The 23,130-nt window shown below is 40.2% G+C and overlaps 2 protein-coding genes across 3 annotated transcripts in view; both read right to left on the reverse strand.

The window, feature by feature from the left end:
- Window positions 1-10,092, reverse strand: part of adam12a (ADAM metallopeptidase domain 12a) — a 77,177-nt gene extending 67,085 nt beyond the window's left edge. The window contains exon 1 of the mRNA XM_005736494.2: window positions 9,587-10,092. Coding sequence (XP_005736551.1) covers window positions 9,587-9,692 — 106 coding nt within the window. The 5' untranslated portion in view covers window positions 9,693-10,092. The remainder of the gene's footprint in view (window positions 1-9,586) is intronic.
- Window positions 10,093-12,517: 2,425 nt separating this feature from the next.
- The window catches only part of cunh10orf90 (chromosome unknown C10orf90 homolog), a 16,894-nt gene continuing 6,281 nt past the window's right edge, over window positions 12,518-23,130 (reverse strand). The window contains exons 5-11 of one of the 2 annotated variants that reach the window (XM_005736495.1): window positions 20,305-21,526; window positions 17,830-17,982; window positions 17,382-17,506; window positions 16,841-17,012; window positions 15,932-15,995; window positions 14,808-14,895; window positions 12,518-13,057 (exon numbers count right to left, since the gene is read on the reverse strand). In XM_005736495.1, the coding sequence (XP_005736552.1) occupies window positions 13,019-13,057; window positions 14,808-14,895; window positions 15,932-15,995; window positions 16,841-17,012; window positions 17,382-17,506; window positions 17,830-17,982; window positions 20,305-21,526 (1,863 nt within the window). In that variant the 3' untranslated portion in view covers window positions 12,518-13,018. The remainder of the gene's footprint in view (window positions 13,058-14,807; window positions 14,896-15,931; window positions 15,996-16,840; window positions 17,013-17,381; window positions 17,507-17,829; window positions 17,983-20,304; window positions 21,527-23,130) is intronic. The other variant, XM_005736496.1, reaches the window with a different exon arrangement.

The raw sequence follows: 23,130 nt of genomic DNA on the forward strand, positions 1-23,130 counted from the left end.
TAATTCTGGCTTTCCCTAGCAGCGTTCTTAAGAAAAATAACCAAAAATCTATTACATAATGAGCATGTGTAGTCAGTGTTTTATTATTTTACAGAGCATTACTGTGTTTGACTGGTTGATGGAAGGTGCACAATATTCACTCTAAGAATAAACTGAGCGATTTGTGGCTCAAGTGCACCAAAGATTTGAATCTGGGATAAATTTGACTCTAGTTCCCGACCCTCAAAGCACAGAGGTTGTTTTAAAAAGTGTTTTAACAAGACTTCGGTCAAGGATTGCTGACGATTCTATCAATAAACCCTGTTGAGAGGAGGCCAGAGTAGCTGGGGAACACATGCAAACTTTATATCATGCACAGTTGATCCAATGACAAAAGATACTGTACTCAAAACTGCAGATTCAGTTTCATTATGGTGCAGAAAGAAAAGTGCAAAGCAAGCCTGTAGGGTATCTTGTGGCAATCCATCTAAAAGACAGATATTTCAAGTTTAAAGTTAAACCTTTTGGTAGTCAAGTCAAAAATATTCCCCCGCTAGAGACAAAAAAATATATCTTTACAAAATTTCAAAGCAATCCATCCATCCTATATTTAATACCTTTCAATTTCCAACTGTAGAGCCATGCGCCCTCCAGGGTTCTAGAAATCTAAGGAAGATCGTTGTTTGTTTTCCTGCTGCATTGATAATCTTAGGGACCCTTGAGCAGAAAGCACTGATTTATTGATCTAGAGCAACAGAATCACTGGTGCTAAAACTGGGCAAAAGTCTGGTTGTAAAATTTGCACTTTTTAACATTTTGGCTTCATTTATGCATCTCTGAAAGAACAGCCACAAGACCAGTTTTATCCTAGACATTAAAGAGCCTAAATGTACTTTTTTCCTGATGCTGTTTCACAGTGAAGCATTTCTTGGCATTGTCAGTGCTCCTAAAAGAATGCTTTTCCACAGCCTTTGAGCTGCTGGCCGCAGGGAACAGATGACCTTCCTCAGTTCTTAGCAGATCTCAGACATATTCTTACCAGCCTGTCACAACTCCAGCTCTTCCCTTTTTCCTTCTATCCATCACACTAAAACAAATCAACACAATTCTTCCTCTTTATTATATCCCAGAGCCCAGTTGTTTGGAACCACAACTCTCTCTTTGACAGACAACCATATAATAATGTATTCATAACAATTGTGGTTTTTCCAACACAAATGGCATGCTGTTCTTTTTATCTGCGTACTTGATGAGGCCGTGCCCCTCACATGCATGCAGGTCCTCACTGAGATGGGATACAGGCTTCACATATGTGGATACATCAATCAAGAGCAATCCAAATGACAGCCATTCTTAGCCTGATGACTGGCACAACAAAAGCCCACAAGGACACACTCCAAAGTGACTTTGACAGCAATTCTCTCCGATCTTGAAAATGTTAAGATTTGAAATGGGAAAAACAACGCCTTTGACAGCCTCAAGGAGACTCTTTGACAAGCAAAACCCCATCAACGGTACAAAAACAAGTGAAGAGGACACATGCATCCACAACTGTTTTAGACAAGTTTATAGTGGTGTGAACCAAGCAACATTAACTCAAGCACCATAGTGTCAAGTACCATCTGAGCTCCTTGTCCTTCACACCACTACAGTTTAGGCAACACTGAATGCCATAAATCAGTGCATAGTGAATAAGCATTTATGTACCAATATAGATTCTACTTGTATCAGTGATAAGTTTTGTATTTCTACACAATAAAGATAAGGAACAGCAGGAAGAAAACAATCTCAGTCTAAATCTGGAAACCATATTCACTAGGATTGCAAAGTGGTAATATTACTCATTACAAAAACATGGCTCTCTCTGACAATGTAACAACACCCTACGTTTATGCAACCTCTATGGTATACAGTATCCATCATTTTGCCTACATATTGCATTAAACATTAAGCATTACTGGTATCGCTGGTCCTGCTGTGGAAGCTGTTCAGAGGGGCATATTGGAACAGTAGAAAATTAAAATTCAAAAATGTTCTGCAATTTGTAACCAATTATTGCCCTGAAGCTTATCTGCTCTGCCAAAACTGGCATACACACACAAAAAAGATTTATAGAGTTGATAGACTTTTTATAGGCAGCATAACCTGCAGCTCTAGGCTGCTGTTAATCGTGACATAACTTAAAAATCATTAAGGCTTCTACTTTTCTACTTTTGTCCACCAGAGAAAGATCCAAAATCTGTAGAGATAGCATTTTTTAGCACTGGTAACTTCCTGGTTTCGGTATGTAATTTCACGAGTAGGGACCAAAAACATTTAAACGTGTTTGGTTGCATGCAGATCGAAAGTCCTGCTTTTATCTGACAGTTCAGCTTAAATGTGTCTTTATTTACAGTGTGAAAATAAACAATGCAATGACTTGACACATGGAACAGGAAGTCTTGGAACAGATTTCCACATATCTCTTGGCAACCCTGGACCCCTGAAACACTGGCCAATGCCCCCAGAGGCAAAGTCAACAGCAGAATCAACTAAAATGTCTAATGTCATGTAAAGTAATGAAACATTAGCCCCATCTTGAACAGCTACTGCAATAAAAATTTGCTTGACTATTATTCTAACAGTAGTAGTACAAAATAATACAGTACAGGGTGTATTTAAATGCTTGAATACTTGCAATGGATTACTTTTAAACTGCCGTATAGGTGACTTAACTAAGGCTACAATGGAAAAGCAAGAAAATGGACGTGAAATAGGAGCATGTGGGATTAATTAATTAGAACAGAGTAATGAGTTCAGTCGACTTTCTGCATGTGGAACTATGACACAACATGAGGGGGGAAAAAAGCATGAAAATGTCATGTCCTTGGATCCATATGGAAATGTGTTCTCGATAAAGCAAATCAAATAAAAAGAACACTTTTTTTCTGCATCAAGAGCATGTGTCCACAGATGCTTACTGTCTTTAATCAGAGCTCTGACTGGATTGGGGACACGATCCAGAAAAGTTTCTAAGCCCAAAATTGGTTCTGACATCAGGCCATGGGGCAAGAAAGAAGAAGAAAAAAAATTGGTTAATGTCTAGGTCTATGGCTATTGTTCATTTATTAATGGGTGATTGACAAGCATATCACGAGCTCAATTTATCCCCAATCAGAGTGGGCAATTTATGCTAATTCAAAGAGAATGGGATCAGAATGATGAACGATACATCGAAAGGAAGATCCATCAAGTAGACACTTTTTCGTAAATGACCTTGACACGCAAAAGCACTGAACTTTGATCGTGTTCCTTATCTCTTTGAGTCCTTGAAGATCTTCTCTAGGTCCAGGGTGAATTATTATCGTGGCATTACTGACTTTTTTTCTAGGTTTCTTTTATGCGTGTCAAGAACAAAAAATGCCCATCTCAAATTCCAACAGTCCAAGATGAGATCAGACTGCTTGTTGTGGTTAGCCAGCTGAGTAAAATCAAAGCATATTCAGAATTAATTCACATTTTTTATATTCTCTAAATCGTTCCAAAAACAAAAATCAAGACTGGCTTCTTTTTTTAGGTTCTCTCATTTTCGTTGTAGAAAGAATATCCCTATCAGCTGAACAAGCACCCCACTTTGAGCTCTTGAAACTAAGCACTGTCACTATTGTCAGGCTTTTTCTTCGTTTTGTTTTTACACTAAGAAGCAGATATAAATGCTAAAAGTAATTGGTACTTGGATCCACATGAAAAAGAGAAAGCCAAGAAAGTGCCACATTTCAAAAACAGGCCTTAATATCGCGCTCACCACTTTATCGACAAATCCTCTGCTTGTTACCTGTAATTTGTTAGTGGAGCCACAGCTCTGAATTCATAAAGACTGTTCAGCAAAGGTGAAAAGTGCCTGGTAATATTGGCTCGACTCCACGGTAAACACTTCACTCAGTTGGGGGGTCATTATGTCAACACCCAAAGGGTTGCATTAGGGAGCATAGAAACCTGTATGTGACATCATGGTAACAGGAATCTACACATACTGGAAAACAGGGCCTCCTTGAATTAAATCTAATTAGGTAGCAATGTGTCAAGAGCCACAGCAACGTAGGCTGTTAATGGTTGTCATTAATGGAGGATACATTTTTGGGGTGTATATTTAGGGTCATAACCAAATCATTTAACACTAAGCTCCCTCTACCGGTAAATAGCTCTTTTGTATGCTCTCTCTCTCATATACTCAACTCATTTACTGTCACACTACCCTGATGTCAGCACATAATTACTCTATGGGAAATAGATGGTCCTGCAGCAAAAATTTCCCCTTGGCTCAGCAGGAGGTTAACTCTGTCTGAGAAACCAGTGCTGTTACACCTCCGGCTGGGTGACAATGTTACCCTTCCTCCCTCCCAGTCCCTCCCTGCTGCATGGATTGTGCTTGCTGCCTGGTTTGGACGCTTTGCCTCAGCATCGAAGGTCAGAGTCAGGTAGCTTTTAAAGCGGAGCTGCGTGAAAGCTTGTTAATATGGTTCCTGTGATAGATTTCATTTACAACTCCCTAGAAGACCTTTCTGCCATGGGAAGCACATGCCTGGCACACAATCAAAGCCGCCTAACAAGTCACATAGCTCAAGGATTACAACAGCAGGGACTGACATTTAAGTGTTTGACGAAGCCAAAATGGCTCTGGCATGGTTATTTGATTAATCAATTAGCGCGTCAACAGAAAATAATGCAAATCGGATTTAAATATACATCAATTCTGTTCATGTAACTAATTCATTATGGCAAAAGTGCAAAACATTCATTTTTTCTTGGGAGGTTTCATGAAGGGAAAAAGTCATTACTAAATCATACTTGCTCTTGTGCACTCAAGTTAGTAATTTGTGCACACACACTCTTTTGACATTCCCAAATACAAATGTAAGGATTCACATAATTATTCGTCGTATCAGTGTAATTTGTACAGCTTTTGAGGTTTTGTCACACAGAAACAATTGAAGGTGTATCAAATTACAATTTTAAAAAAGGTGCTACTATTTTCTTTTTTATATGAAAACCAAAAACAACCAACCCAAACTTTTAACAAGGCTGGACTGGTCAAGGTTGTGCTTCAAACTGTCTTCAGTTTTTGATGTGCGGCTCGTGCTGCTTCACTTAAAAATACATCACAGCTCCACATATGAACCAGAACTCGAACAGACACAGACAAAGCAAGCGGCAACAGGAGAATTTCACTGCAGCCAATTTGTCAGAAACTGGCCAAGGTAGGAGGTGACCTGTCGAGCTCCTGTTAACATGTGCGCCCATTAAGAAACATATTGCAGCTTGCTTCCTTTTGTGACAGGAACAGGGCATGTAAAATCTGGCAGGTGGCTAGATAAGGAAAAAAAATTCTGTTTTTCAAACCTTAAAGGAAGATGATGACTGCTACTCAGATGTGCATGTTTCCTGCATGTTTGAGTGTGGTATGTTCATTTCTGAAATGCTCAGTGCATTAATGCTTGATACAGCCAAGTTAATTACTGGTATCACCATTTACCTAAAACCAGTATTAACTCTAGCAGATGCACGTACACTCAGCATCTCCAGGGTTTGCAGTGAACAGTCTGAAAAAATGAAAATACCCAGAGAGCAGCAGTTCTCTGGGTGAAACCGCTTTGTTGATGCCACAGGTCAGAAGGTAATGGCCAGATTGGTGACAGAAAGGAATTGGAAGGCAACAGAAACTCAAATGACCCCCTTTTACAATCAGGACATGCAGAAGAGCCTCTCTCAAAGCATAAATCGTCAAAATCCAAAAGCTGATGGACTACAGCAGCAGAAGACCACACCAAAACTCAACTTAAGAACACTTGAAACACATTACCACCAGGTTCTGATGAGTCTAGATTTTTGCTCCCATATTAAGATGGTAGGGTCAGAGTTTGCCATGACAACATTAAAGGATGGATCCATCCTGCCTTCTATTAACAGTTAGGCTGGTTGTGGTGATGTAATGGTTTGAGGGATATTTTCTTGAAACATTTTGGGAACCTTAGTACCAAATCAGCTTTGTTTAAGCACCACAGCCTACCTGAGTATCGCTGCTGACCATGCCTTTATAATCACAGAATAAACATCTTCTGGTGGCTGCTTTCAACAGGACAAGATGCCACGTCACAAACCTCAAACCCTTTCAAACTGTTTCTTGAACATGACAATGAGCTCTCTGCACTCAAAAGGCTTCCACAGTCACCAGATCTTAATCCAATAGAGCACCTTTGGGATTTGGTGGAACAGGATATGTAGCCAACAAATGTGAAGCAACTGTGTGCTGTTATCATGTAAAAATGGAACAAAATCTTAGAAATGTTTGCAGCACCTTGTTGAATCGATGCCATCAAGAATTAGGGCAGTTCTAAAGCCAAAGCGGGAGTCCAACCCTGACTAATAAAGTGAGTGATGAGGGTAGGAAGAGAATTAGCATTACAACTCTATGAGATGCAGTCTTCAGACTTTACAAATGCATAGCTGTGTTAAAAATAAAGGCCAAGCTGTAATTTGAATGTAGTCAAATTGGCTAACATTGAGCATAGGTGCCACAAGGCATGATGAGCTATAGTCTGTTGACGGTTTTACACCCATGCATCATGCCTTTATTGTCATTGTACATGTACGGCAACATTATGGATGCTCCTAGCCAACTGTGCAGGAATAAAACACAAATAGTAAGACAGCAGGAATAACTAACAGGAGAAATATATACAATCAAGACAAAGTTACACAAAGTGCTTCGAAGTAGTGCAATGCACTTAGTCTGAAAAGAGTCCGTATGTGAGTGGCCTGAGTGATGTGGGTTACTCAGACCACGGCTCAGATTGGTGAGGTAAGTGGGCAGAGGCGGTGTGTGGGGGATAGTGTTTTTTAACAGTCCGAATGTCACAGGGGAAGAAGTTGCTTTCGAGTCTGAAGGCGTGGGATCTGACCAGAGGGCAAGGGGTCAAGCAGGTGGTGGGCGGGGTGCAAGGGGTCACCTGTAATGGCCCTGCTTTTTCTGAGACAGGATGATCTGCCAATGCCCTTCAGAGGTGGCAGAGGGAGGCTGATGATTTTTTAGGGCAGTGTTAATTACCCTCTGCGCAGCCATTCTGTTCTCAGTTGTGGCCCAAACACCCAGGCAGTATGAGCGCTAGGAGTGCTAGGAGTCCAGCAGCAGCTCCCAGGTTATGTAAGATAATTTCTAGTATGATTTCTTTCTTTTTTTATAGAGTAATGTATATAATAACGTGATGTTTTTGGGGTGAAATACTGATGGGGTGGAACTTGAATTACCACGGACAGATTTGACACTGGCAAGACATATCACAGCCAACTGACCTCTGACCAAACAAGGGAAGACAGACTCTGGGAATGACATGCTGAGTCGAACTCTGACCTGTCTGGGTGTGAAAGCCAAACGAGAAAGTCCAGAGCCAGGATCAGGTTTCAGCTCGTGTTTTAAACGTTTGCTGGAGAGGTCAAACAAGTCCACGGCAGATTTGAAGAAATTAATGTAACACATGTAGGGTCAGGCCACATGAGCACAGTCCAGATATTTTCCCTCTTATATACAAATATCCCCACTGCGGAACGACGACTGGTTGATCAATCTGTCTTGATGCACAACTACAGATCAGCCAGTTCTTCTTACCAGTCTCCTGGGTCTTAAATATCCTGAACAACTCATCTGGAAGAACTGAATCCATTCGTACTGAGAAGATACTAAATGCCTTAGACCTGAGATGGGTCACATCACGGTGATAATGTCTCTCTAGGGGAGGACACTGTTTGCTAAAGGAATTTTTTACTACAGTCCAAAAATATATTCACAGCTCAGCTTTCGTTTGTCAGAGGGTGCAGCACGCAAGCTGCATGCAGCGCTCAAGGCAGAGGCAGTCATGTTGGCCGAAGCAGTACATCTGGCTCGTAAATACTCACTGACACTAAAATGTGTCAACCAATGGGAGGAAATCATTCACAAACGATGCCCAGCCAGGACAGGAACATGCATAAGACAGACAGGGAGAAAATCGACATGAAAGTTGAAGGAAGGGTGTCATTAAATATGTATGCAAACACAACATTGCACTGAGTCGCTCCTTCAGCTGCCTTAGATTTGGATGAAACCCACAGTCTAGAAACGAAGTAGAGCCACATGAAAATGAGCAGTAATTATCCTCACTAATTATGCTTTGCATTAAGTAAGGCTACAACTAATTACTTTCATTGATCACAAAAATTATTTTTTGCACAACTTGTCCAAGAAATCATGAAGAAAAAGAACCCCTCTCAAGTTTAGAAAGTGAAATATACCATCTTTGTTTTGCCTGTTTTGTCTGGTCAGAAATGTCTTAATGATTAAAGGGACCACCAAAATCATGGCTGCAAACTTTTTTGTGGGTTGTAATGAAGAATACCCTCCATCAATTTTCCCCATCAGCCCAAATTACTTAAAAGCTGGTAATATTCTGCCGATACAGACAGTCTCAGACTCTCACAGACCGATCAACTGACAATGATGGTTTTCGATAAGCCCGGCCCCGCGGGAAATGCACATCAAGGCTAACGTCTGACGATGATGAACTGTTGATGAATAAATGAACAACTTCCTTATACTTCAATCCCAGTTTCACACATTTGCCCTTCCTGGTAATTAATTCCCAGGATTCACACAGCGAGTGTCGTGACTGTCAGTGTGTTTAGAAGTTACTGAAATGCAGCTCCTCGACTCACCACAGTTGCAATTTTATTGTGTGTGGCATCCTTGTTGAATCTCACCTAGGGCGTAGAATGCTGGTGACTCAGATGACATGAGCCCAAAGGCTTGCAGTCACAATGCCAGACAAACAAACAAACAAGCACATACTAGTATATAAAAACAACCTGACTTCACATTTGAACATCTCCTCAGTGCAGCCCCTTTGTCATGCTGCTGCTGGGAACCCATACACATAATTCAGGCTTCATAAAAGCTTCTCACTTGATTAACTTCAAATCAACTATGGGCTTTTATTTTTAAATTTAACACTAGAGAAACCCTGGAATTGAAAAAGTGAAGTATGCTTAAAGTGCCTTGAAGTATGCTTTTAAAAGCACCAGCAAAACGCCAAAAGTGTTACAACTGATTACTAAAGAGACTTTCAGCACCATCAATTATACAGCAGCTCCTCTTTTTTGCGGTACACAGTGGGTGGACTTGGAACAAAAAATAAAAAAATCATGTTCTGCTGCTCACACATGGAGAGAATGAGTGTGAACCATGAATTAAGCAAGTTTTTGTACTTGAAGATGTATCCCTGCACCCCAGCATGTGTTACATATCTGTCGGTCTGATGTAGCAACTAACAGCTGCATATATAAAACACGATGTATCCCACGCTGCCAATAGGGAGACACGAATGAAGAACAGAATGAATCGGAAAAACATATACACAAGAAACACAGTGCATATAGACGGATGCTACAGGGTCATTTAAACTGACAAAAAAAATAAAATAAAGCTTTTTCTTCGCGTTTAAAAGAAAACACAGGAAAATAATCTGCTACTTTTACGCACGGACTTTCAGTATACCCTCCCTGGCAACATATGGCAAGACCCCTTCTTTCCCCTTCTTACCTTTGACAGATTTTAAGAGCATCCTGTCACACACCGACAAAGTGACAGTTAAAGCCTGAAGTGCTGTCAAAATAACAAACTTCACACTCCAGCTCTCGGGGTTCATGATGCTGAAGCGTGGAGGGGGACTAGCCAACTGTCTTTCACTGCAGCGCAACCATCATACAGTTCCAGTCCAACAACAGCTGATGTGCAAGAGCCTCCCCACAAATGAAACGACTTCCTGAAATGTGATCAAGTATATGACCGGTGCTTTAGGAAATCCCAAAGACAGCTGATTCGAGTCCACTCACTTCGTCCCCATTCAAAGATGTCCAAGTGCGAAGCCGCTCGCGCGTAAGTAAAAACTGTGGAGAGCGATGAAAATATTGACAAAGGCACGAGCCGCTGCTGTCTCTCAGTCGCCCCACTGGAATGACATCAATTCCACAGCAATTACTGGCGAGGAGTGTTGTCTTATGAGTAGCGACCATGTGCTTCAATGATGCGCTCCGCGAGGTCCTAAAGCCACCGCCAGGGCACACAAATGGCAACCAGGCTGTCAAGTTAGACGCAAAAAAGAAGCAATTTCCGGTCCCATTTTTCAACAAGAAGGCAACAGTTCCATGGAGAATAAATAAATAATTTAGGGCAAAATCGATTCTTTTGATGGAAAAAATTTACTGGATTTATATCCTCAAGTTTCATTTAAAGCCATCCTTTTGAACACAGTGTGTTCCAAAAGCTACAGCAAAAACCTGCATGAATCCAATTTAACCAATTTTGTATGCATTTGTTAAAGCATAAGTCTGGCAAGTGCACAGGCTGAGAGATATTATAAGGTTTTATTTTGAAGTTCTTAATTATCGTGAATCATCGGCCCCCATCTCACCCTAGCATCCTCTTGTGTCACCCCAACCCCCTGCATCTTCTCTGTACTCCTCCTGTTTTCCTCCTACCTGGCAGCTCCAACATCCTTTGCCCAGTTTATCCACAATCCATCCCCCGCACATGTCCAAACCATCTCAGCCATGCTTCTAACTTTGTCTCCAAACCGTTCAACTTGAGGTGTCCCAATACTCATTTTTAGTCTTGTCAGTTCTGGTCACTCTCAACCTATTGGGACTATTATCTTTCTGTCGCAAATCGCCCCTGACACTGGTCCCCACCCACTCCTACCTGCCTGCATTCTCTTCTTCACCTCTCTTGCCCACCGTTCATTGCTGTAGACGTAGACACCCTTTTATTCTGAAGGTAAACCAGGTTATTTCATTCCTCTTTCCTGGTATTCCTTGATCAACTTCACCCAGGGAGCTTAACAGACCAGCACACACTAAGGCCACATTTGACTATAGCCTCCCTGGGAAGGTGTTATAAGGTAAATCAATTACTTGTTACTCAGCCAGGAAAAAAAACAGACTCACTCGTGGGCATGCCACAAAAAAGTGGTTTTACTTCATCACATTTACATTTTAAAATGCCAGAAAGCCATCTGATAGACCCAAAGCGCTCTGCTCAATTATGCTTTTCGCGATGTGCACTCTGCAGTGCGCCGCATCGGGTTGTTTAGCATTTCAGGTAGGGCTCCAGCATGCTTCCAGCATTAAGGCTTAAGGTAAAGTCACTGCGCCGTATCCACTTGATATCTTAACGCAGTGTGAAAGCATACACCCTCACACAGAAACCTCTCAAAACTCTGCCTCCAAGATGAAACATGGAAATAAATGAACACTGAGGAGCACTCTGCTTGCTTTTTAAGAACCAAGGGGTGCTTGCAGAGCAGGGCTCTCTGTTGGTGCTAGATGATTAATGAACGTCCTTCCATCTTACCTATGCAACAACGAGAAAACGATTTGGGGGGAAACAAAATGAAAAAGAATTTCACTTCCCAAAGCACATTTACAAAAGTTGAAACACAAAAGTTGTTCAGATATAAAACACATAAATGTAGAATCAAATAAGAGTCAGTTGATGTGTGAATAATTTCATAACGGCTATTTTTATATGCACACACTCAGTTGCAAGGGTAAAATAAAGTAATCTTTGACTAAGGCCTCATGCATGCGATCAATTATCTTCTTTAAAGAACATCCATGGTACACAAGTGTCCTTCTAGTCTCAAATTATTATCATTGTGCACCATGAATGGTGTTATTAACGCACTCCCACTGTCCAAATACACCCACACATGCAATTGCACAGACATGAAAATAGGTTTATAAAAATAGTAGCAACCATCTGTTTTCTCTACACACCAATGAAAATTACAACAGATGAAACGACTGGACTACGGAGGAGCACAAACCTAAAGACAAATGAGGAAAAATGACAATTGAGAGTAATGAGAAGATCTTCTGCTCTGTTGTCTGTTGTTCTAAAAATAAATATTGACACATTGCTTTACCCAGAATCATCACGTTGTTGTGCAACACCCCTCGCTCACTGCATATTCATTCTGGATCAAAACACACAAATTTGAATATGCAACAGCGAGGCTTGGTCCATCATGACACAATGACAGAGACAAAGGCTCCAATCAGTTGAACTGTCCATTAACAGGGGGGGCTTCCACTGTAAAGAGGTCACATTCCTCCATCTGGCATCGAATGGTGGCAGAGCCCACTTTTCTTTCAGCATTGGATGTTAAATGAAGACGACGGATAAAGACTGTCCCGGATTGGACTGTGAAGCATAATGGATGATTTTGTCTTACATTGCTGCTTCACATCACATGGTATCATGTGAAAGTGACTGTCAGAAGACACCACTGCTACAGTGAGACGCTTGTTCTGCATCCAATTACATGGAGTAGTCTCAAAACAAAGGCAGCTTGCAATCAAGTGCAAACAAGACAACAAACTGCATAAACAGAAGTTAATCGAAACCATATCGGCGAGGCTGATGTTTGATTAAAACCACAACAGACTGTCCAGACATGATTTCATACTTTCGACCTTCAACAACCTTTATTTGAAATTGCATACCACAAGGGTGGCTAGGACAACCACGTGACAGAGCATAGAAAGGTCATTTAAACAGCAGGCACTGCTGATTTGAAGATGTTTCTAGAATCCATAAGGACCGTGTCCGAGTGTGTTCACTGCTCGCTTTTCAAGCAGTTTAACGTGTTTTAAGCAAGCACAGAAAGACATCCTTACCAGATTTGCATAGAAGAGCAAAAGAATGAACAAATATGTAATTGGATTTATCTGTGATAAGGTCACATAGTGAGATATGCTGATTTTGCTTACTACATATTGTTTGATCAGGAAGTGCAATAAATTTGCATTAAGGTTAAATGTCTTTTTTTTTACTTTGTATGAGAATATATGTTTTTAATCCACATAAGAAGACAGGTTCTAGAAAAATAATAAACTAAACTGACAAAGGGCAAAGTTCACTGTCTCAGTCTTTTATGCCTTTCTCTACATCTTCATCCATGTGTTCAGTTGTTTAGTTGTTGCTCCTTTGAAGAAGTTGATCCAGCAGTTTCTGTAACAAGAAAACACACAAGTGGCTGACGCATATCACAAAATAAAGGCTATATACAGACAACCAATCCGGTCCAGACAAAAGTCTCCTAGCATGCTCCTTAATCTTCAGAGGTCATGTGCAGAAACAGGACCGATTCCTGGTATATGGCACCCTCTCACCCAAACTGTTAAGCTTTCCAGCTCCTTTTTCAAGACCCACTGGATCTTCTGGCATCATAGCCCTTCTTCCCCGCATTATCTGCCACAGCAGCAGTGTGGGAGGAGCAGCTGTGTGTGGGCACCCACTCTGTCTGCAGGCTCGGCTGAATGGTGGCACTGCGCTGTGGATTTCTCTGCCACTAAAGGGCCTTTTGTTTCATGAGGAACACGGGCTCATACACTCAGCACAATGAGACTGTTCACAGTCTCTCTTCATAATGAGAGGCAAGGTGTTGGGGTGCAGGGTGAGAAAGAGAGACTACAGTTCCTCTAAATCAAACTCACTTCTATAGAAGGCCAGAATTATTGACTATAAAATGGCAAAAAAGGAATGCTCGCTAGCAATCGCTAAACATGACAAATATGCCTCTGAAGTGCGTTTTTTAAGATCGGGTTTTCTCACGGAACCTTTTGCAGGCGTGCAAGAAAATAGAAAAGTTAGGCAGCATCGCCCTCTAGTGGAAAATAAGTGTAAAGGAAAGTTTAAGTAATCATGCAATGGCGTAAAAAGTCAGTCTATTGTAGGTCTCGCTGTAAACAATCAGAGCAGACATTTAATTATGTAAAGAATTTTTTACATTGCTACATGCTTGAAGCTAGTGCTCTAAAAACTGTATAAAATTGAAAGGTAAACCATTTAAAAGTCGATTTTTCTCCCTATAGCTGGATTTTTATTGCAACACTGAATATTTGGTGGATCATGCAATAACTAAAGTGTAATTTTCTACTTCAAAACAAACCAAAACATTGTCCAGACCTCCAAAAGCAAATGACAAACCTTATCAGTAACTGTGGGTCTTTTTATCTGTTATAATTTGATATTAGGGCCCCACAATGTGATATGCCCCCTGATATTTGCATCAAAAAAGTCCTTTAAACTCAGCCTCGTGCGACCCACTCAAATCCATTTTTTTCAGCTAATTATAATGGATTACGTGCCCACTTTACTGCATTATTTTCAACAGCGGCATCGTTCTGAAGAGAGACATGGCTGCATTATTAACATAGAAACCCTTAAGTGTTTGTCATTACTGCAAAAATGTTTCACTCTTTCCAAGGTTTAATTGAGCTGTAAGGGAAAGGTGTGTTATTACTTGCTCAATTGCCTGTGGGTCATACATGCTATTAATGTTCTGTTCAGTGTCTCGGGCAGATAACTACCATACAGGAGTTATTTGCTTTATTCTCCATGTTCAATGATTTGATGACGTAAGTTCTACCTAAATATGTATTTGTAACAATGTCTGGTGCTGATATTTAATGAGATGACAACTAGAATTAAATGGTTTAAACTCATGTTAGGTGGAGTTGTCTCATTAACTGATCATCTTTTATTTGCCTATTGTTGTTATCCACAAACTTTAAAATGTACTGTTTTACAAAAAAGCAGAAAAAAAGAAAACACGTTGTTATTTTTTGGTTAAGATGTCAAATTACATTTATTCTCTTGCGTTCCTGAACAGAAATCAAGTCACTTTGATTTTTAAACATTTTTTTTAAGTGATAGATTCATTTGTGATTGTTTTGTGAAAAATAGGTAGAGGATTTACCTTTTTGTAAAGCTCAGCTCGATATCTGTTGTTCAAACTGACCTCCCTCCTTTCTTCTTCTTTTTGTCTCTTGAGATCTGCAGGTGTCCTGTACAAAAATAAAAATGGTGTTTTAGATCTGGAATCTGCGGTTCTCAAAAAAACAAAACAAAACCTAAAACATTTATTAGGAACTATATTACTATGCAAAAGTCTTGAGCCACCCCTTATTTCGTCATTATTTGGTAGCAAAATCGGAAATTTTATTGAAGATTTACACAAACATGTGCCACATTGGCAGCACAATAGCATAGTGGTTAGCACTCTGGGTTTGAATCCAACCTCTGTGCAGAACTTTTCTGCGTGGAGTTTAAATGTGTCCCTGTGGGGGGGTCACACTTATATGCGGGTATTCTGGCTTCCCACAGTCCAAATATACAGTTAGTGGGGTAAGGTTAATTGTGATTCTAAACTGGTCAAAGGTGCGAATGGTTGTCTGTTGCTCTGTTTTGACCCTGCCACAGACTGCCAACCTGCCCAGGTAGGCTTTTACTGCATTGGCAGTGTGTTTAAGATCATTGTCATCCTGAAAATGAAGCTGTTTCTAATGAGACGCTTTACAGATGGTATTGGTTTTTTGGATCAAAATTTAGTGGGATGACATAATTTGACAAGATTCCCAACCTAAAAGCACTGCCTGCAAGCCAGAGCCTCCACAGGCTTTTAGTAACAAAGTGCTTCAAGACACAATTCAAAATTGGTTGGCTAAGTTGGCTCCTATGTGTCGACACTGGTTTATTCCTCGAAGGTATACCTTGAAGCTTCAGTGATTCATAGGTCACTGTTAAGTGGCTCAGCAGAAATACATATACATATATAAATGAAAAAGGGGTGGTGCAAAAACATCTGCTCAGTATTTATGTATATAACTATGTCAGCTTGTTAATTTTTTGTGAGTTTGCCAGGAAAATAAGACAAAGCCTAAGGAAAAAATGCTCAAAAGTTTCGACAGAGAAGACAAGAACAGCATATTTGTAGGGAGATGTCACTGAGGAGAGCTCTGCCTAGGCATGCAGGAGTGATACAAGCCTAAAAAGTAAAAGCATCTGATAGTGAGCCAAAGTAAAAACATAGATGGCGCTCACAGCTTGGATCTGGGCTGCATGTCTTTCCTAGAAAATGCTCTGTCTCTGTGAGTGAAAAGGTTACCTAGAAACACACACACACAAGGGCAAAGCATTGCAGTCAGTCTTTCTTTTACACAAGTTGGAATAGACAAAACACTTCCTTTTTGTTTGAACATAAAAAATGTCACATTGAATTTGAACATATAAGATTATCTTTTTTTTTTAAAGTATGTAACCTTCTCTTTTTGTTTCTTAAGGCACTTTGCACCATCACATTTGCACCTGTCACATTCTGCAGGGCATTTGTAATTACACCACTGATCATTTTGATTTCTCAGCTGGTATTTTGACATTGGTGCATCTTTCTGTTGTACCCTGTAGAGGGCAGAGAGAGCCATAAAATCTCTGCTAAGTCTTTAAAACCATTTATTTAACATCTTACTTCAGGTTGCTTTTATTATATTTAGTCAAAGTTTCACCAGGTGTGCCACTTTCTGTTTCCAAAATCTTTAACTACATTCAAAAGAAAAGAAAATGTAATAAAGTGTATCAGGGTGATTTACTTTAGGATATCAGTCTGTTATGTAACCCATAAGATGCATGAAGCTACTTTAACATTTTATCTATGTTATTAAACGTACTTATCCAAAGCTACTGCAAAATCTTAATGTAATATTTGCTGGTTGTTGTTGATTGTAGTGGATTTGGAAATATTTGGAGATATTATTATTAACTTTAATTAGAAAAGAAATATTTTCACGAACTCAGAAAAACAACACTGACTGACAAACACCCCTTTCCCCCCCTTTTTTGTCTAAATCTGTATCCGTGTATGATTAGTTGTGTGGCAAAAAGCCACTGCAGCTGCACAGAAACAATGGACAGCACACTGGAGACAAGAAGTGAGGCTGGCTGCTAGCGCATTACCGTTCAGAGAGGTAGACCCAGTGCTGAGAGCTCTCCTCTGCCTGGGTGCCTTCTCCAACTGTGGGCCTACTGAATTTGACAGTTTCCTTCTCTCCTGTGCCTTTCGCTCCAGCTCTCGCACTCTACCTTGGGAACGACTAATGAAGTCTGGTCTAGACCTCTGCAACGCGTCCTGCCAAAACCACAAATACATTGCTCTTCTTGAGAAAACATTTAAGCACAACCCTTGTTTCAAACTCCCCGTGCACCTGAGCATACACGGTGAGGCATGTCGTGGAAAAAAAAACCCTAAAGCCAGTATAAATATGTCATTCTTTTTTGTTGATATTGAATTGTATTACAGTGGTTTCTTTATATTGTTTTTGGAACCTTTATAAGAAAACACTGGCTAGTTTTGCCTTGTGAGTTCTGTAAACCTAAAACAAAAACTCTTAGGAGAGGAAAGTTACTCTGGCTGGTTACACTGTGGCTCTGGACTTTTTATTTAGAAAATGAAATCAATTTTTCAAAATTGTTTTATTAGCACAGAAAATAAACTCACCTGAAGAGAAACAGCTTCAGATGACTGTTCAGCATCTAGACTCAGTGGAACAAATTCAGCATGAAGCCGGTTGAGGCGTCGGCTGTGATTAGGATGCTGCTTTGCACGCTCTCCCTCATCTGTCACTATCAAGACAGAGGAAATCAACTACTTTGGGTTTTCATGTACACATGGCTTAGCTTCACATGCCTGACTGCAATGCACAGTTCCTCAGGAGCCCCCTGGGTCTCCATGACATATTAATTACTGGAGTGAACCAGGTTGGCATAGTATGTAAAAGTCAAGGAATTTTACCATATTAGTATTGATAAAATTAAGGATGTATAGGTGTGGGGGGAAAATGTTGAACCACCAATAGTTTTACTTTATTGTAATGAAGATAAATGCTTTATACAGTGAGTATTATGAGTATATATATATAATTAGAGGAAGAGAGAAGTAATAATACCAGAATTTCCCTGGGGTGATGCAGTGGAATCCGTTTCAGAATCGCCACTTGGTTTTTTCTCCTTACTAAGTTGTCTTTGGAGTTTGATATTTGCTATGATCGCAGCCGCATTCAGGGCAGTCACTTCCTCTGGAGACTGTTGGGAGTGGGGATCTGAAATCCAAAAGGGCTTTGATGTAACTGAAGAGTGAGTAAAACATTGACAGTGGCTGTTTCGGAGCTATCATTCCTGCTTCGGTGCAGATTTCTGCACTGTATAATATCCTGCCTCATTTGGTGGTTGACTGTAACAAACGTTGAATTTAAATGATGTTGCCTAGGGCCTTGTAATTAATTGATGACACTCTTAATGAATGTGATTAAAGAATAATTAATAATTTCACACAGAGAAAAGACATCATGAATCAAGAAACACAGTTGCTCGGCAGAAGACTCCCTGATCTTCTTACTTATTCACCTGGATATTCAGATTTTCCAAAAGATAGCTTCAGCTGAGTCTTTTAACAACTGCACACTGTGAAGACTTAACTTGAAATTTTGAGATTTTTGGAAAATACTCTTATTTGCTTTTTTACCAAGAATATTTTTTGGATCTAATATAATGCTACAGGCAGAAAGGAATTAGAATCAGTGTGAGGACAAAGCTTTTGGCTTGTATAGATTACTTGTAACAACTTTAGCTTCATTATTCAAAACTTTAGTGGCAATATTTATTTAGTAGTAGTATCCATCTCTCTGTGTGCATACAGCACTGTGTAAAAGTACCGACCCACCAATCATTTCTTTATCTTTTTCTTCTGAGAAGCCAGAGTTTTCTTGTAATCTTTTTAAAGTGGCCTTGCACAATAGTTCTTTCAAATGTTTTTCTTTTGACATTGACTGCTCTTCACTCACTTTCAGTCCAGTCCTTGTGGGGTTTTTTGCTTTTTTATTTGTTTGTTAAGTCACTTAAAATTGATCTATTAATCATTCAAGGATTAAAAAATACACATAACTCAATGGATAAACCAGTGTTGTGTCTACACATAACAGACAACTTAGCAAAGAATTAATTTTGAATAGGATCTTTAGGCAATTTGTCACTGGCAGGCAGCCTGTCAAAAACACAGTATTTCTCCTTTGTTTGCTGAAGCTATGAAAAATGACAACGATAACACAGTTTGACTGGCATAAAATATTATTTTTTGCAACAACAAGATATTCCTGAAGTGCTGCTACCCTAAAACGTACTGCATTACTTTTAAGTATGTGTAATTACGTTTTTGAATAACGACTCCTGACACTGATCACAACAAAGAGGGGAAATACTTCAACAAACATGCACAAACATTGGACCCACAGCATGCAATTAATTTGCATGAATGTAATTTATTTATTGCTGCTTAGCAGTGGTGGTTACTTGGAGCCAGTGAGATCCCAACGAGAATCGATAAGAAAATTAATAAGGAATCGCATTAATAAGTGATATCAATAATGGAATCAGAATCCCTAAATTCTTATGGATTCCCATCTCTAATCTTGACAGGTAACAGAACAAAATACGGCCAATATCCAAAGAAGATCTTTGAATGCCCTTCAAGAAGCCTTGCAGAAAACTCTTCCAGAAGACCACTTAAAGAAATGACAAGAAAGCTTGTCTGAGAGAGTTCAGGCTGTGCTGAAGAATAAAAGTAGTCATACCACATATTGGCTTTCAGGCTTGTTACAATTTTACAGACTCTCTTTTTGCCTTACATCCTTTTTTCCATGTATGTTGTCAAAAAGTCACTGCACCTATTTCCTATTTTCTGAGCATATAAAGAAACGGTGATGGCGTAAGACTATTGCACAGAACTGTAAATATGACAGAAGGTGAGAAAATGCATGTTAGATCTATTTTAAAGTAAGCAGAAAACTTTTAAGACTTATTTTGGGCACCCAGATGGCCCGATCACAACCTGATTAGCGCAAAGAAACACATACAAATAGAACTGCTGCATTGCAGGGCTTTAACGCCAAACCAGATTCTAACACATTCTAATACCTTATTTTCACCATGTTTAGCAGCTTGTGATTTCCCTTCCTCCCCTGTGCTGCCAGTGAAAAGGGGGCAGGAATAGATTATGCATGCAAAGGCCTGCGTGGGAAAATGAAAAAAAGGTGAAAATGAGAATGCATATCTAGGTGCTGATGGGCACCTTTGCGTCTAGCTGATGTTGCTCGACACAGGCGAAGACATCTTCCGTGAGTGACAATTGGGCTCGTGTCAGCAGATCAAGAAGTAATATCATTGCAATCTAATAATGCCTATAAAACATCAAAAGTGAAAGACTGTATCAAACCTAGGCGGGTGTGTAATAACTTCAAGCTAGAACACACAAATGGCACAAAGGAAGTGCATATTTAGACATTGCCATCCTTTGAAAATGGAGATCAGAGACTGAGGGAGTATGTGTGCTGACAAGAAGGCTCCCAAAGTGGGACAGAGAAACCTACCCGGGGCCTTGATGAGAGTCAGACTGGAGGACTCTGCCTGCAAAGTGCTTCTTGGTAGAGGTAATCTTTCTTTTTCACCGGCCTTTGACTTGAGTGTCTCTGCCACAAGCTGACCTGGTCTTTTCACTGCTTTTCCAGGACTGATGAAACTATTGTCCGAGTTCAAAGGGTTGACATCAGTTTCTTTTGGAAGTCCAGCGCTCCATTTCCTGGCAGATGGTTGTGTCAAATTCTCCTTGCTTGTCTCAGTGTGTCCAATCACATTGCCATACCAGCTCAGTGGTCTGTGCAGCCTCCCCGATCGCTGTCCAACAGGCTTTGGAGAAATCTCTGAGGATGTGGGTGCTGCTACACCAGGAGGGTTGTTTAGGAAAAGGCTCAGTGTGGATCTGTGCCGCGAGCCATTTTTCTCTGGATCTGAAGTATATGTATTTGGTGCTGCAGAGTTTGGGATAAAATTCAGATGACGATAAGAAGGTTGTTCATTATTTTGTGAATGATTTTCCTGACTCCATGTGTTGTTGCCTATATATGTTCCCTCACTATAGCTGTGTCTATACTCTGGGTGTTTGGCCCTCAGTCTGCCTGGACTGTAGCTTTCTCTGTGTTCTGTCACTTTGATGATGGTGGCCTTCCTTCTGTGGACCACTGTGTCCAGACCATTGCTTCCCGGTGGTGTCCGTGCTGTGTTTGTGTTTGATACAGGACTTGAAATCACCCTTTTCTCTGTTACTTTGACTATAGTGGCTTTCCGTTGCACTGTTAAATGCCTGGAGTTTGGGTCCATGGGCTGGTGGTCCAAGCTGTTGCGTGGAGAAGGAGACTCACGTGACTGGGAAGAGTGGTTGCTGGTATCAGAGCCAGGTAGACTAGCTGTTCTGCTCACTTTTCTGGAGGAGATGGTGATGGAGGAGAAGCCAGGTTTGTTTTGAGGGATGAAGATTCCCACAGCGGAGTTTGTCTGTATGTCTGAAGGTTGCGGACTATTGCCTGTTGCAGAAGTTGTGCGATTCAGCAGAGGATGCCTGAGGGCCTCTGTGCTGGCTGTTTTCATCAAAAGGGATTTCCTATTAGGGTCTGAGTTGGTCCCTGTGGGGAGCTCAATGGTCTTACTGCCTCCAGGGAAAGCTGACACCCTGTTGGTATTCCAGCCCCTTCTCAGAGCTTGCCAGCCGACAGGTCTGTCCCCTTCATTAGCAGGAAAGCTAGGCTTTTCTGGCACCTACAGCGTGTGGACAAATGAGATTTTATGTGATAACATTTTTTGAATTATATATGAAAACCCAGTCCTACCCTACTGTTGTTGATGATGTCTTATGGTTAATGATTTGTCATATATCAACACATTAAAACACGTGCTTCACATTCATCTACATTCAGTCTGTGCTGCTGCTTTTAAGTGGCATATGGAGAAAATGAAACATAACTTGGCATAAAATATTGACAACATGACATCTTTCTAATATTACATTTCAACAACAGGTCAACTGTCTTGTCTTTCTTCAGGGCTTTGCTGTTTGTTCTTTAGTCAGATGACTCTCCCCATGCGTGACACACTAAATGCCCCAGTGGCAATGGAAGCAGCAGCAGGCAAAGCCAGCACACAGCGTGACTTATCCCTCACAGAATAACAATGAGACTCTATCCTCAACAGGCGAAAAGCAAAGATTCTGGTCCTTAGGCTGGAGCATTCTGATGGTGTTTATGGAGCATGGAGAAACACTGATATGTCCCTCTTTTAAATGATAAGACATATCTCCCTCGTTTATCAAAGGTGCATAAACCATAAAGGAGTTTAGCCATTTCAGTTTTCTTTTAAGGAAGTCCACACCACTGCTTTGACCATGATTTTGTGCTGTGTTTGTAAAGACTACCTGTTAAACTGTGTTAACCTTGGTTTCCTTATGACATTACTGTGCCTTCTCTCTTCTGTAGTATGTGCTTTTGTCCTCTGTGTTCTTTCCCTTCCTGTATTTTCTGCAGGTTTAACTGAATCCACAGCTTCATGTTCCTGATTTGTTGTTATGGGCCTAAACAACCTGCTGACTGTTTCTACCTATATTGTTTGTTGTATCTTTGGATTTCATTTTTTTCTTTGCTTCCCCCTCACTCTAACTAGTCACAGCAGATGACACCTTCCCAGAGTCTGGTTTAGCAATAACTTGTGGCTTCAGCAGCCAGAAATTTCTGCTGAAAGGAAGTTTTTATTTCTCCTCACTGTTGGCAAGTGGTTTCTCATAGGGGTTTGTTGTGCCACAGGATTATTATCTACAATGTTGGGGAGTTTTTACCTGATTTGAAGTGACTATAGCGATTGCACTCTATGGCTGAATTTTAAGGAAAAACAAAACAATTTGCCAGAAAGAAAAAGCATCTAGCACAACTTTATAGATCCATAGAACAAAGAGATCACTTCATGACATTCATTCTTAACTTTGTCTTGATCAAGTCAGATACTATTTGTAGACTGCAACCATTTCTCTCTCTCTCTTTCTCTCTCCTTCCACTGTTCCATTTATTTGTCTGTTTTTAAGCTCTAGTTCAATAAATTAGCTTTAGAAATCCTTTAAGGGATTAATTCTATAATCTAGTTTCTCCTGCCATTAGAAAAAAATGTTATTTATGTAAAAATGTTATTTCTCTTATATGTCAGGCCTAGTACAGTCTTGCAAGAGATCTTGCGAGAGATACTTCCTGGTTAAATAAAGGTTAAAGAACAACAACAATATCTATCTATCTATCTATCTATCTATCTATCTATCTATCTATCTATCTATCTATCTATCTATCTATCTATCTATCTATCTATCTATCTATCTATCTATA

Source organism: Pundamilia nyererei, unplaced genomic scaffold (assembly GCF_000239375.1).
Source record: "Pundamilia nyererei isolate P.nyererei 1_Seehausen unplaced genomic scaffold, PunNye1.0 scaffold00069, whole genome shotgun sequence".
Taxonomy (NCBI): Eukaryota; Metazoa; Chordata; class Actinopteri; order Cichliformes; family Cichlidae; genus Pundamilia; species Pundamilia nyererei.